The sequence below is a fragment of the Lepidochelys olivacea genome (genome assembly GCF_965140295.1).
Source record: "Lepidochelys olivacea isolate rLepOli2 genome assembly, chromosome: 6".
Taxonomy (NCBI): domain Eukaryota; kingdom Metazoa; phylum Chordata; order Testudines; family Cheloniidae; genus Lepidochelys; species Lepidochelys olivacea.
Window position 1 is genome coordinate 14,762,727 of NC_140416.1, and position 14,479 is coordinate 14,777,205.

Here is a 14,479-nt window from a genome sequence, read left to right on the forward strand (position 1 = left end):
ATCATTATTATCCCTACTTGAAAGAGGGAGAAGCTAAGGCTGAGAAAGGAGAATTGACTCCTAGTGACACTCTCCACCCACTGTGAGGTAGGTAGGAGCGGATCATTATTATCCCTACTTGAAAGAGGGAGAAGCTAAGGCTGAGAAAGGAGAATTGACTTGTCTTAGGTCACACAGTCAGTCAGTGGCAGAGTTGGGAATAGGATCCAAGAGCCCTGATTTTCAAACTAACCATCGGATCTTGAATTTCATACATTGAATGACCTGAATAAAGTGCTCTCAAATGAACTCCAGACCAACAACAGTGCACAGTAATTATTCAGCAAGTATTTTAGGAGAACTGGAATGTTAGAGAGAATCATGAACTGCTCAGAGACAATTAACGCAGAGAAGCAGCAAAATTCGTCAAACATATGACTGGTTATGACTTATTTACTTGGTCTTAAAAGAGAACAGCAAGGACCTGAGTTTCCTCCCTGTCAATAACCCCCTGCTCAGCCAATCAGGGTAGAGACTGAGGACGGGATGCTGAGGGTTCTCACCAAAGAGCCCAAAGGATGGCCCAGGTCACTGGTGGGGATCACTGCCTGAGCACTATTTCAGCCCCACATTTTTGGGTGGACCTCCCACAGTGGGAGCTGCAGAGCACTCCCCCATGACACATACACACACACACCTCCTGGTGTTGAGAGGGAAACAGGAAAAAGGACAAAAGAAGCAAGAGAAGAAGAGAAAGGAGGGAGGGATGGAGGAAAAGATGAAACAAAAAGGATAAACCCAAATGTCCCCAGTGATTCTAAGGGACAAAATTCTAGAGTGGAATAAAATTTTGCCTCTTTAAGCTCGTGTTTTCCAAGCCTAGAATTCAACTGTCACCAGACGGAGCAGACTGAACAGGTTTCAGACCTCGAGGAGGCTCTTACCTTCTAAACAGGGACGTCTGTTTTCTAGTCAAATCAGTAAAAGGAAAGGAGAAAACTTGAAAGAGGTTCCTCCTTGCGCTCACGTACGTGAACCCTAATACTCTCTCAGTCCTCAGAGAGAGACCTCGAGAGGGAGACTTGCTGAAGCAAAGACACACGGGTCTCTGAGGTTTCCCTGGCCCCTCACCCCTGTCCTGCCTGGCTGATGTCAGCATCTCTCTGTGAGGTCACCACCTCCCCACCACCTTTGACCAATAGTCTGAGGTCCTGCAAAAGGCCTTTGTGTTGTCACTGCCACACCCCTCCCTCGTTGTGCTAATGTCCTGCCGCTGGCCAGGCTTGAGCTACTCCCTGTGGATCACTCCACTCAATGAGTATTCATTCTAGGAAGCAAGCCGGCAAGACAGTAAAACATCAGATGCTGCTCCCAATGCTACACTCAGTTTTTCAGAAATTAGTAGACTTCATGGCCAGAAGAGACCATTAGAGCAGCTAATCTGACCCCCTGCATATCACAGGCCTCCTGTATGACACAATAGCTACTTTTGGAGCAAACACATTCCAGAAAGGCATCTAGTCTTCATTAAATGACATCAAGAGATGGAGAATCCACCACTTTCCTTGGTAGCTTGTTCCTGTGGTGAATCATCCTCGCTGTTGAATATTTGTGCCTTATTTGTAATATGAATTTGTCTCTTTTCACCTTCCAGCCATTGGGTCTTGTTATGCCTTTCTCTGCTAGATTAAAGAGCCCGTTAATACCCAATATTGTCTCTTCATTAAGGCACTTCAACACTTCAATGAAGTCACCTTTCAATCTTCTTTTGATAAGATAAACAGGTTGAGCTCTTTCAATCACTCCCTAGAAGGCATTTTTCTCCAGCCCTCAGAACATTTGGTGGCTCTTTGCTGCCCCAGCTCCAATTTCACAACATCTTTTTCAAATGAGGACACAAAACTGGATGCAGTATTCCAGTATCAGTCTCACTGATGCCATGTCACCTCCTGTGATGTTATTGACATAATCTGTAACTGTATAGATCACTGTTGCGATCACTGTTATATATCTGCAGCCAATATTGTATCAAGGTTGTTGTGTAAGGGGTCTACGGAGAGGTTATGATTGGCTGTTTATAATTATGCTATCTGTACATGTGTATCATTTTTGTAGCTGAAGTTATGAATATTGGCTCTATTCTGTCTGTATTTCAAACTTGTGCTATGCTTCCGGGGAACACCCCAGACTAGTTGGTGTCAACTCTGCCTAGCCTGCTTGATGGTCCATTAAGGACCATCAGCGATACAATCCACCCATTGAGAGAAGGCAGATATACCTTGTCACTCAGCAAGGTATGGAGGGACCTGACTATGGACAGAACTCTAAGGTTTTTCTATGCCACGTGCTGGACAGAGTGTCCTTGGGACAAAGAAAGCAAAGACCACATGGCAAGAGACTATAAAAGGCTGATTCCTCACCTCCATCTTGTCTTCAATCCTGCTTCATACCTCTGGAGGAACTTTGCTACAAACTGAAGCTCTATACAAAGGACTGAATGATCCATCCCAGCTGTGGATGTCCTCCAGAGACTTGATTTGAACCTGCAGTTTATTCTATCAGTGCTGCAAGCCTGAACCAAGAACTTTGCCATTACTGTATGTAATTGATTTCACTTAACCAGTTCTAGCTCTCATCTATATCTTTTCCCCTTTATGAATAAACCTTTAGATTTTAGATTCTAAAGGATTGGCAACAGTATGCTTTGTGGGAAAGATCTGATTTGTATTTTGATGTGGGTCTGGGGCTTGGTCCTTTGGGGTCCTTTGAGAGAATCTTTTTCCTTTTACTGGGGTATTGGTTTTCATAACCATTCATCCCCATAACAAGTGTCACTGGCGGTGATACTGGGAAACTGCAGTGTCCAAGGGAATTCCTTGTGTGACTTGTGGTTGGCCAGAGAGATTGAAGTGTTCTCCGACTGGTTTATGAATGATGGCATGTCAAGAACTATAACATGTGCCAGCAATGCCCCTCTGCCATGTACATTGCTCAGACTGGACAGTCTCTACGTAAAAGAATAACTGGGCACAAATCAGATGTCAAGAATTATAACATTCATAAACCAGTCAGAGAACACTTCAATCTCTCTGGTCACTGGCCACAAGTACTCCTTTTCTTTTTTCAATCTCTCTGGTCACTCGATTACAGACCTGGGAGTGGATGTGTCATTACACAAAGTAAAACTATTTCCCCATGTTTATTTCCCTCCCCCCCCCCCCACCCCACTGTTCCTCAGACGTTCCTGTTAACTGCTGGAAATGGTCCACCTTGATTATCGCTACAAAAGGTTTTCTCCCTCCCCTCCACTTCTGCCCTCCTGCTGGTAATAGCTCATCTTAAGTGATCACTCTCCTTATGGTGTGTATGGTAACACCCATTTTTTCATGTTCTGTGTGTATATAAATCTCCCCACTGTATTTTCCACAGAATGCATCCGATGAAGTGAGCTGTAGTCACGAAAGCTCATGCTCAAATAAATTGGTTAGTCTCTAAGGTGCCACAAGTCCTCCTTTTCTTTTTGCGAATACAGACTAACACGGCTGCTACTCTGAAAATTGTCACTACCTGTCACTCTTCATCCCATCACCGAATGAACAGACCACACACAAACAAATGCAAGAGGAAACACAGAAATTGCTATAGCAGTCCAGTGACCTCTCGCTGAGAGCGGCCAGTGCCAGGTGCTCCAGAGGAAGATGCAAGAAACTACACAGGGGACAGTTTTTGAGTACCTTGCCCACAGGAGAAGTTTCTTTCTAACCCTCAAACCTGTAACCCAAGATGGACGAACAGGGCTCTAAGCTCTGCTCAGAGCGAAACTGGAAAGCTGGTAGTAGTGGGACAGCACGAGAACCCAGGAAATGAAACCTGTCTGTCAAGGGCCCAGCCCCTCCACTGCGTCCCCTTTGGGGTGCAACGGGGTCATGTACTCACCCAGCTCCTCGTTGCCTGGCCCAGGGCAGTCAACAGTACAGGCCCATGGGTGGAAACTCACCCCCTCCACTGGAGCTAACCCCTTCCAGGGCTCAGAGGAGGAAAAAATCCAACAGAAAGACAAACAGCTATTCGCAAATGTGCCGCAGGCCTTCCCATCCCTAATCCTGGCCCCGTGTGGGGGAGGGACTAGACAACCGCTTGAGGTCCCTGCCTGCCCTCCATGTGCGTGATTCCTTCAGGCGGCTTCACAAGGGCTCTGTGTGGGATGGGGTTGGGGGGAGTTGAAATTAAGACTGAGCTGTCCCTAATATCGCTGAGGGCTTTTCCCTGAGCTGTTGAAATCTTCTCACCAAAGCCTCTCAATGGAAAAAACGGATCATTGAACAACACAAAACGTTTCTCATTTTTGTATCATTCAGAATAGTCCAGTTTTTCTCTTAAATCAAAAATCTATTTCAATTCAAATCAGGGTGAATAGTTGGGGGCTTCCCCCCATCTCTTACCTCCCCTCCCCCCCCCACCTTCTTCAGGTAAACAAAAACTGAACATTTTCATTAACATTTTCAAATAAATAATTTTTTCCCCCTTCAAATATTTTCTCTGGAAGTAATTGCCCGTTTTGAGAGCCCAGTAACACGTACGAATGGTTCCAATTATTCCCTCCTATGTGCATTACTTTGGGCTTGTCAATACTGAATTCCATCTGCCCAGCACAGTAGGGTCTCTCTGATGTTCCTCACAGACGGCCCTACTGTAGACTAACTCAGATGCTTTCACACAGGTACACAGATGGGGAGGGGCACAAGGAGCTTCCCCTCCAACTTGCACAGCCTGTGTAAGGGCCAGGCACAATTGCAGTCCCTGTGCTCAGGGCAGTGCAGAGGTTGCTCCCTCCATGTCACCCCACAGGGGCAGGAAGCAGGAGTGGTGGGGCTGAGGCACCAGCCCACCGAGAGGAACTGGTGCACACGGGGGGTGTAACGCACCTTGAAGGGGGGTAGCAGGTGCTGTGCTCCCTGCCCTCGCCCTGGGGCAGCTCTGCTCCACACTTCCCCCAGCACGGGCTGTGCAGACACGTGGGGCGGGGAGCAGAGGGGGCAGCAGAGGCACATGAGAGCCGTGAGTCAGAGCCACATGGGGATGGCAGAGGAGTGGACTGAAGGGTCAGAGGCACACAGAGGTTTTGGGGGTTGGGAGTCCCCTGGCAGTCACCTCGGGTAGGGGGTTGAGGATTCTGGGGGTCTCACTGGCAAAGTCCAGCTCCCACCCCAGTGGGGGTGGAGCAGGGAGCTAGGAGCTCTGGAATAGTGGGGATGTGGGTGCTGGGGTTTTGGGGGGAACCAGGCAGGGCAACCCCTTGGTTGGGGGATATAGTGGATATGGTGTGAAGGTTTCTCTAGAGGTAGCTGTTTCATGGAGACTTTGGATCAGGCCCATAAAGCCCATTTTGGCTCCACAGAACTCAATGGGACTTGTGCAGTTGATTCCAATGGCAGCAGTATTGGGCCTACAGAGTGGGGGAAATTCCCCAGTAAGGTTTAATTTGCTCTTCACACCAGCTTTGCTCAGATGCGGCTGTCTGTACACGGGGCCGTGCAGGGGAGAATCACCCAGAGTGTTAGGGTCAAATTCCACCTTGAGTTACTCCCTGTGCAGCCCCTTTGGCTTCTCCAGGAATAATCCTGCGCTGGCAGGAAGATCCTGGGTCTTGTCCACGTGTAACTTCCATGAGTCAGTGGAGTTGCACGGATGTAACTAAGGGCAGAATTTGGCCCTTGTGTCACAGCAACCTCTTGGCTCCATCCTAGTCCTGTAAGAGAGGAATCATTACCATGCAAACCAACCCAGGGTTAGCAGGATAAACTGCTGCACGGCTGCTCCAATTGCTATAAACTCACATACTGAAAAATCCAACGTATGGCTCCTGAGCTAAGTTGCCCTCGGTATGGAAGGGAACAAAAGCGTGTTTCCTCAGAGAGCTGAAACTTTTTAAAAATCATATCTAATGCACTTCACGTGCGCAAGAGTAATGAGAAGCATTCGGAAATGGTGTGTGTGTCTGTGTGTGTGACACCTTCTCTGTATTCTTATTACTAGTCACTCCAAGTACCTGGCGGCAGACATGGCCTATCAAAATCCACCTCCACATGCCTGGGGGGGTGGGGGGGGAAGAACTCATGCGTTATGACCAAAAACTTCTCCAATAGTCCTGGGTCTGTCCCTAAAGCATCTCACCCCTCTGCATCATTTTCAAGAATTTCCAAAAAATTGTGTAAGACTGTATTGTAGGAGAACACTGTACAAGTGCCCACTCAGAGGGTAATGGATCTTCATCTACATAGTCACAGTGTGTGAACTAGTTTAGAACTTTCTGAAAAAGCCAGGAGCACCCAAAGAAGTTTAAAAAAACACTGTCATTTTTGCCCACACGGCTGTCACGGATAAGAAACAGAAACCATGAAAAAATGTCTGGCTAACACCTCTGAGAACTTCCCTAGTTCTAGAGAACGGGAGAATTTTTGTGCATTAGCACACACAATGGCAAGAAACACAAACTTTAAAGTGGAACAATATTTCTTGATTCATGATCTTTATTGGACTCCTGCAAAGCTGACACAGAAATGTACATCCAGGATAAACAAGTGTTGCAGATAGATACAGATAATACTGACTTAATAGCTGTGGAATCGTGTAAAACTACAAACCATTTGTAGAGACCCAAACAGTGTCTGAGCTTTCGGAACAGAATGACAATTCCCCTCTGGATCCAAAGATGGTTCCTGAGTTTCCCTGCTGAACTCACAAAGACTGAAAAGGGAGGTTCCCAGACTCCTCCATCTCATGATCCCACATCTCCCCTCCCCTAGGTCCTGGTCCCCTACCTCCTACCTTTCCCGCAAAGGTCAGACCAAGCGTGGAACAAATCCAGCTCCTACTCCTGAGTCTCACCCTCAGGCAGGAGGGCTGGCTTTGACAATCTCTACCTAGTCCCCTACCCCAGATGCTGAAATAAGCTGCTGGAGTCACTGGGGGTGGGGCATGGGATCCCTCTCCCTGGCTGCTGTCCTAGCGAGTGGCAGGGCAGTCAAGCCAGAGCCACCTTGGTGCAATGGCTCCCACTCATCAACCTACCACAGTGATACTCAGACTGCGGCTCGCAAGCTGCAAGTGGCTCTTTGATGTGTCTCCTGTGGCTCTTTGCAGCACATGATATTAAAACACTGGGTGATTTAATTATTAACCAATTTAAGTCATTAACCAATCAGGATGCTTTTACTATATCATTAATCAACAAAGTTATCAACTTGCACTAAGTTATTAACTTATTTGGTGTGAGTATATATATATGTAAACTAAATATTTCCCATCATACTGCTTAAATATGAATAGTATTACAGTAAATGAAACAATGAATTCAAACTCCTGTGGTTCTTTTGGGTAGCGTTCATCCCTAATTTGGCTCCTTATCCACTGAGGTCTGAGTATCACTGACCTACCATATGTACAGCTCAGGTTTTATCTTTTTGACAGCATACAGCTCTGGATGTTTCTCTTCGCTTAGATCGAAACAGTTCACTCTGTGGGGAAAAGCAAGAAAGAAAAGAAGTGTTAATTCTCAATGCAGACACGATCAATTTTTCTCCATGTTCACTGAAGGTAGGATAAGAAGCAATGGGCTTAACCTGCAGCTGGGGACATTTAGGTTAGCGATTAGGAAAAACTTTCCAACTTTAAAAAGCCTGCTCCTAAGTGACCAGAGGCGTTTTGCAAGGGAGTTCTCCAGGTGAAGGAGGAGCGATTATGTGATCCTTGGCGTAAGTTTGTTGTCTGTAGTGTGTGTGTTTGTGGTGTGCTTGCTGCTTGACTGAAATATAACGTGTGGTCTGTTTATTTGGGGGACCGTGGGTTGACCGTTTTTGTGCTGAGCCTAGCAGCCTGCTAGGCAAGGCTGAGAGCTTCTTAACAAGGCTTTGATCCTTAAGCCCTTTAGCACCCATCAACCCTTAACCAGGGGGCAGGGCAACTCAGGAAGACCAAGGCTTTAAAAAGCCCACTCACTCGTAAGTGACCAGAGGTGCTAGTGAACAGGAGTGGCTAACAGGGGAGTTTTGCAAGAGAGTTCTCCAGGGCGAGTGGGGGGAAAGCTAGATAAACTTAACATTCTTTAAACTTTAAGCTAAAAACACCCCCTGATAAAAACAAAACACCAACAAAGGAATGAGCTTCAGGAGTAAAAAGAGAATGCAGGCAGAAGTCCAGCAACAGAGTGGGGGCTGTCCAGTTTATTGCACCCAATGCAGCATGTATGATTACTTGCCCTATGGACAGGTGGCATATGTGTGCATTCGGTGCAAGAAGCTCCTGGCCCTCAGAGACTGTGTACGGACTTTGGAGACCCAGGTGGCTGAGCTCGAGGAGCTAAGGGAGACAGAGAGGTACACAGATGAGACTTTCCGAGACACAGTAGAATGGTCCCACCCCAGTCTGACAGCCTCTGTGCTGTTGAGGAGGATGAAAGTCTCAGGGAAGGAGAACACCCAACTGGAGCAAAGGGAAATGATCCCACAGTTGGGACCCTCCTTCCAGATGATGACGTGGTATCCTCTCACATGGACGATACCTCTCCAGGGAAGGGAACTCCAGTTATTAGGAAGAGACAGGCATTAGTAATGGGTGATTTGATCATTAGAAACATAGATAGCTGGGTTTGCGATAACCAGGAGAACTGCATGGTGACTTGTCTGCCTGGTGCGAAGGTTGCGGATCTCTCGAGGCATCTAGATAGGCTTATGTGTCGTGCTGGGGAGGAGCCGTGGTCATGGTACATGTAGGTACCAATGATATAGGGAGGAATAGGAGAGACGTCCTGGAGGCCAAATTTAGGCTGCTAGGTAAGAGATTGAAGTCCACAACCTCCATGGTAACATTCTCTGAGATGCTTCCAGTTCCATACGCAGGGCCAGTTAGACAGGCAGAACTGCAGGATCTCAATGCATAGATGAGATGATAGTGTAGGGAAGAGGGGTTTAGATTGGTTAGGAACTGGGGAAACTTTTGGGAAAGGGGGAGACTATACAGGAAGGATGGGCTCCACCTAAACCAAAATGGAACCAGATTGCTGGCACTTAAAATTAAAACGGTCATAGAGCAGTTTTTAAACTAAGGGCTGGGGGAAAGCCGACAGGTGCGGAGGAGCACGTGGTGTGGACAGAGACATCCCTTAGGGGAGGATCTATTAATGGAGATTGTCTATGTCCTAGTAAGGAGGAGAGGATGAAAGATGATAAAAATACAGGTAGGATCTGATGAGAAACAGCCAAATGAAAAAAAGTCCCATTCAATTACATCACGTAATGGCAGACAGCTAAAAAGTGACAAGTTTTTAAAAGTGCTTATATACCAATCTAGAAGTCCAAATAATAAGATGGATGACTGCTTCTTGGAGCAGTTAGTCCTGGAACCCACAAGAGGAGAGGCAATTCTTGATTTAGTCCTAATCGGAGCACAGGATCTCATCCAAGAGGTGAATATAGCTAGACTGCTTGGTAATAGTGACCATAATATAATTAAATTTAACATCCCTGTGGTGGGGAAAACACCACAGTAGCCCAACACTGTAGCATTTAATTTCAGAAAGGGGGACTAGACAAAAATGAGGAAGTTAGTGAAACAGAAATTAAAAGGTACAGCACCCAAAGTAAAATCCCTGCAAGCTGCATGGAAACTTTTTAAAGACACCATAATAAAGGCTCAACTTAAATGTGTAGCCCAAATTAAAAAACATAATAAGAGAACCAAAAAAGAGCCACTGTGGCTAAACAACAAAGTAAAAGAAGCAGTGAGGGGCAGAAAGGCATCCTTTAAAAAGTGGAAGTTAAATCCTAGTGAGGAAAATAGAAAGGAGCATAAACTCTGGCAAATGAAGTGTAAAAATATGATTAGGAAGGCCAAAAAAGAATTTGAAGAACAGTTAGCCAAAGGTTCAAAAAGTAATAGCAAAAATGTTAAGTACATCAGAAGCAGGAAGCCCGCTAAACAATCAGTGGGGCCACTGGACAATCGAGATGCTAAAGGAGCACTCAAGGACGATAAGGCCATTGCAGAGACACTAAATGAATTCTTTGCATCTGTCTTCACTGCTGAGGATGTGAGGGAGATTCCCAAACCTGAGCCATTCTTTTTAGGTGACAAATCTGAGGCACTGTCCCAGATTGAGATGTCATTAGAGGAGGTTTTGGAACAAATTGACAAATTAAATAGTAATAAGTCACCAGGACCAGATGGTATTCACGCAAGAGTTCTGAAGGAACTCAAATGCGAAATTGCAGAACTACTAACTGTAGTCTGTAACCTGTCATTTAAATCAGCTTCTGTACCAGATGACTGGAGGATAGCTGATGTGACTCCAATTTTTTAAAAGGGCTCCAGAGATGATATTGGCAATTACAGGCTGGTAAGCCTGACTTCAGTACTGGGCAAGCTGGTTGAAACTATAGTAAAGAACAAAATTGTCAGACACACAGATGAACATATTTTGTTAGGGAAGAGTCAACATGGTTTTTGTAAAGGGAAATCATGCCTCACCAATCTACTAGAATTCTTTGAGGGGGTCAACAAGCATGTGGATGGGGGGATCCATTGGATATAGTGTACTTAGATTTTCAGAAAGCCTTTGACAAGGTCCCTCACCAAAGGCTCTTAAGCAAAGTAAACTGTCATAGGTTAAGAGGGAAGGTCCTCTCATGGATTGGTAACTGGTTAAAAGATAGGAAACAAAGGGTAGAAATAATTATCAGTTTTCAGAATGGAGAGAGGTATACAGTGGTGTCCCCCAGGGGTCTGTACTGAGACCAGTCCTATTCAACATATTCATAAATGATCTGGAAAAAGAGGTAAACAGCGAGGTGGCAAAATCTGCAGATGATACAAAACTACTCAAGATAGTTAAGTCCCAGGCAGACTGCGAAGAGCTACAAAAGGATCTCTCAAAACTGGGTGACTGGGCAACAAAATAGCAGATGAAATTCAGTGTTGATAAATGCAAAGTAATGCACATTGGAAAACATAATCCCAACTATACATATAAAATGATGGGGTATAAATTAGCTGTTACCACTTAAGAAAGATATCTTGCAGTCACTGTCGATAGTTCTCTGAAAATATCCATTCAATGTGCAGCGGCAGTCAAAAAATTTTGGGCATCATTAAGAAAGGGATAGAATCTGGGGGGAGCAAGGGCTGTTATAGCAGAAATAAGGGAGAGACAAGACAGAACTGGGCGTGGAAATCAAATCAGTATCTTAGATGTCTGTATCTAATGCGAGAAGTATGGGGAATAAGTAGGAAAAACTCGAAATGCTAGTAAATAAATACAACTATTACATAGCTGGCATCACGGAGACTTGGTGGGATAATATGCATGACTGGAATATTGGTATAGAAGGATACAGCTTGCTCAGGAAGGACAGGCAGGGAAAAAAGGCAGGAGGTGTTGCCTTATAAATTATAAATGTCATAAATTATAAATGTCATGGTAGGGGCCTACTACAGACAACCAGACCAGGAAGAAGAGGTGGATGAGGCTTTTTTTAAACAACTAACCAAATCATCCAAAGCTCAGGACTTGGTGGCGATGGGGGACTTTAACTACCCAGACATCTGTTGGGAAAATAACATCGCAGGGCACAGATTATCCAAAGTTCTTGGAATGTATTGGAGACCATTTTTTATTTCAGAAGGTGAAGAAAGCTAGTAGGAGAAGGCTGTTCTAGATTTGATTTTGACAAATAGGGAGGAACTGGTTGAGAATTTGAAAGTGGAAGGCAACTTGGGTGCAAGTGATCATGAAATGGTAGAATTCATGATTCTAAGGAATGGTAGGAGGGAGAACAGCACAATAAAGACAGTGGATTTTGAGAAGGCAGACTTTAGCAAACTCAGGGAGTTGGTAGGTAAAATCCCATGGGAAGCAAGTCTAAGGGGAAAAACAATTGAAGACAGTTGACAGTTTTTCAAAGAGACATTATTAAGGGCACAAGAGCAAACTATCCCATTGTGTGGGAAAGATAGGAAGTATGGCAAGAGAACACATATTCAATGATCTAAAACCCAGAAAAGAGTCCTACAAAAAGTGGAAACAAATTACGAAGGATGAATATAAACAAATAACACAAGTATGTAGGGACAAAATTAGAAAAGCCAAAGCACAAAACGAGCTCAAACTAGCTAGGGACATAAAAGGAAACAAGAAAACATTCTACAAATACATTAGAAGCAAAAGAAAGACCAAGGACAGAGTAGGCCCGTTACTCAATGAGGGGGGAAAGACAATAACAGAAAATGTGGAAATGGCAGAGGTGCTTAATGACTTAAAGCACCTCTTTGTTTCAGTTTTCACCAAGAAGGCTGGTGGCGATTGGATGTCTAACATAGTGAATGCCCGTGAAAATGAGGTAGGATCAGAAGCTAAAATAGGGAAAGAACAAGTCAAAAATTATTTAGACAAGTTACATGTCTTCACATCACCAGGGTCTGATGAAATGCATCCTAGAATACTCAAGGAGCTGACTGAGGAGATATCTGAGCCATTAGCAATTATCTTTGAAAAGTCATGGAAGACGGGAGACATTCCAGAAGAATGGAAAAGAGCAAATATAGTGCCCATCTATAAAAAGGGAAATAAGGACAACCTGGGGAATTACAGACCAGTCAACTTAACTTCTGTACCTGGAAAGCTAATGGAGCAAATAATTAAGCAATCAATTTGCAAACACCTAGACGACAATAAGGTGATAAATAACAGTCAGCATGGATTTATCAAGAACAAATTGTGTCAAACCAACATGACAGCTTTCTTTGACAGTGTAACAAGCCTTGTAGATGGGGGGAAGTGGTAGATGTGGTATATCTGGACTTTAGTAAGGGTTTTGATACTGTCTCGCATGACCTTCTCATAAACAAACTAGGGAAATACAACCTAGATGGAACTACTATAAACTGGGTGCATAACTGGTTGAAAAATCATTCCCAGAGGGTAGTTAACAGTGGTTCACAGTCATGCTGGAAGGGCATATCAAGAGGGGTCCCGTAGGAATCGGTTCTGGGTCCGGTTCTGTTCAATATCTTCATCAATGATTTAGATAATGGCATAGAGAGTAAGTACACTTATAAAGTTTGAAGACGATACCAAGCTGGGAGGGGTTGCAAGTGCTTTGGAGGATAGGATTAAAATTCAAAATGATCTGGAGAAATGGTCTGAAGTAAACAGGATGAAATTCAATAAGGACAAATGCAAAGTACTCCACTTAGGAAGGAACAATCAGTTGTACACATACAAAATGGGAAATGACTGCCTAGGAAGGAGTACTGCGGAAAGAGATCTGGGGGTCACAGTGGATCTCAAGCTAAATATGAATCAACTGTGTAATGCTGTTGCAAAAAAAGAAAGCATAATTTTGGGATGTATTAGCAGGAGTATTGTAAACAAGACACGAGAAGTAGTTCTTCCGCTCTACTCTGTGCTAATTAGGCTTCAACTGGAGTATTGTGTCCAGTTCTGGGTGCCACATTTCAGGAAACATGTGGACAAATTGGAGAAAGTCCAGAGAAGAGCAACAAAAATGATTAAAAGTCTAGAACACATGACCTATGAGGGAAAATTGAAAAAATTGGGTCTCTTTAGTCTGGAGAAGAGAAGACTGGGAGGGGACATGATAACTGTTTTCAAGGATGTAAAAGGTTGTTACGAGGAGGAGGGAGAAAAATTGTTCTTCTTAACCTCCGAGGATAGGACAAGAAGCAATGGACTTAAATTGCAGCAAGGGCAGTTTAGGTTGGACATTAGGAAAAACTTCCTAACTATCACAGTGGTGAAGCACTGGAATAAATTGCCTAGAGAAGCTGTGGAATCTCCATCATTGGGGATTTTTAAGATCAGGTTGGACACACACCTGTCAGGGATGGTCTAGATCAAGGGTCTCAAACACATGGCCCATGGAGTTATTTCCTACAGCCCGCCATAGCTCCCCTTGCCCCCCATCTCCATCCCCCCCCCGAGCGCACTGTGTCTCCTCTCCTCTGCCTACCTCCCAGTGCGTCCCACCGCCAAACAGTTGTTTGGCAGCGCTTAGGATTTTCCAGGAGGGAGGGAGGAGGAGTGGGGCGCTCAGGGGAGGAGGCTGAGAAGAGGTGGAGCCGGGGTGGGGATTTGGGGAAGGGGTTGGAATGGGGGCAGGGAAGGGGTGGGAAGAGGCAGGGCCTCATAGAAGGGATGGAGTGGGGTGGGGCCAGGGACGGGGGGGGAGCTTTTGTATCTTGGTATGACAAGGTGTCAGTGATGTGGCCCTCAGGCCAATGTACTAGTCCTCATGTGGCCCTCATGGTGATTTGAGTTTGAGATCCCTGGTCTAGATAATAATTGGACCTGCCTTGAGTGCAGGGGACTGGAGTAGATGGCCTCTCGAGGTCCCTTCCAGTTCTATGATTCTAAGACAGAAAATATCATGTTGCCTCTATATAAATCCATGTAACACCCACATCTTGAATAATGCATGCAGATGTG

At 45.0% G+C, this 14,479-nt stretch overlaps 1 protein-coding gene across 2 annotated transcripts in view; it reads right to left on the minus strand.

Annotated features, from left to right (window-relative positions):
- Nucleotides 1-6,491: 6,491 nt before the first annotated feature.
- LOC311521887 (NACHT, LRR and PYD domains-containing protein 3-like) overlaps nucleotides 6,492-14,479 on the minus strand; it is a 65,934-nt gene continuing 57,946 nt past the window's right edge. For both annotated transcript variants that reach the window (XM_084630576.1, XM_084630575.1), the window contains exon 12: nucleotides 6,492-7,496. In XM_084630576.1, the coding sequence (XP_084486702.1) occupies nucleotides 7,412-7,496 (85 nt within the window). In that variant the 3' untranslated portion in view covers nucleotides 6,492-7,411. The remainder of the gene's footprint in view (nucleotides 7,497-14,479) is intronic.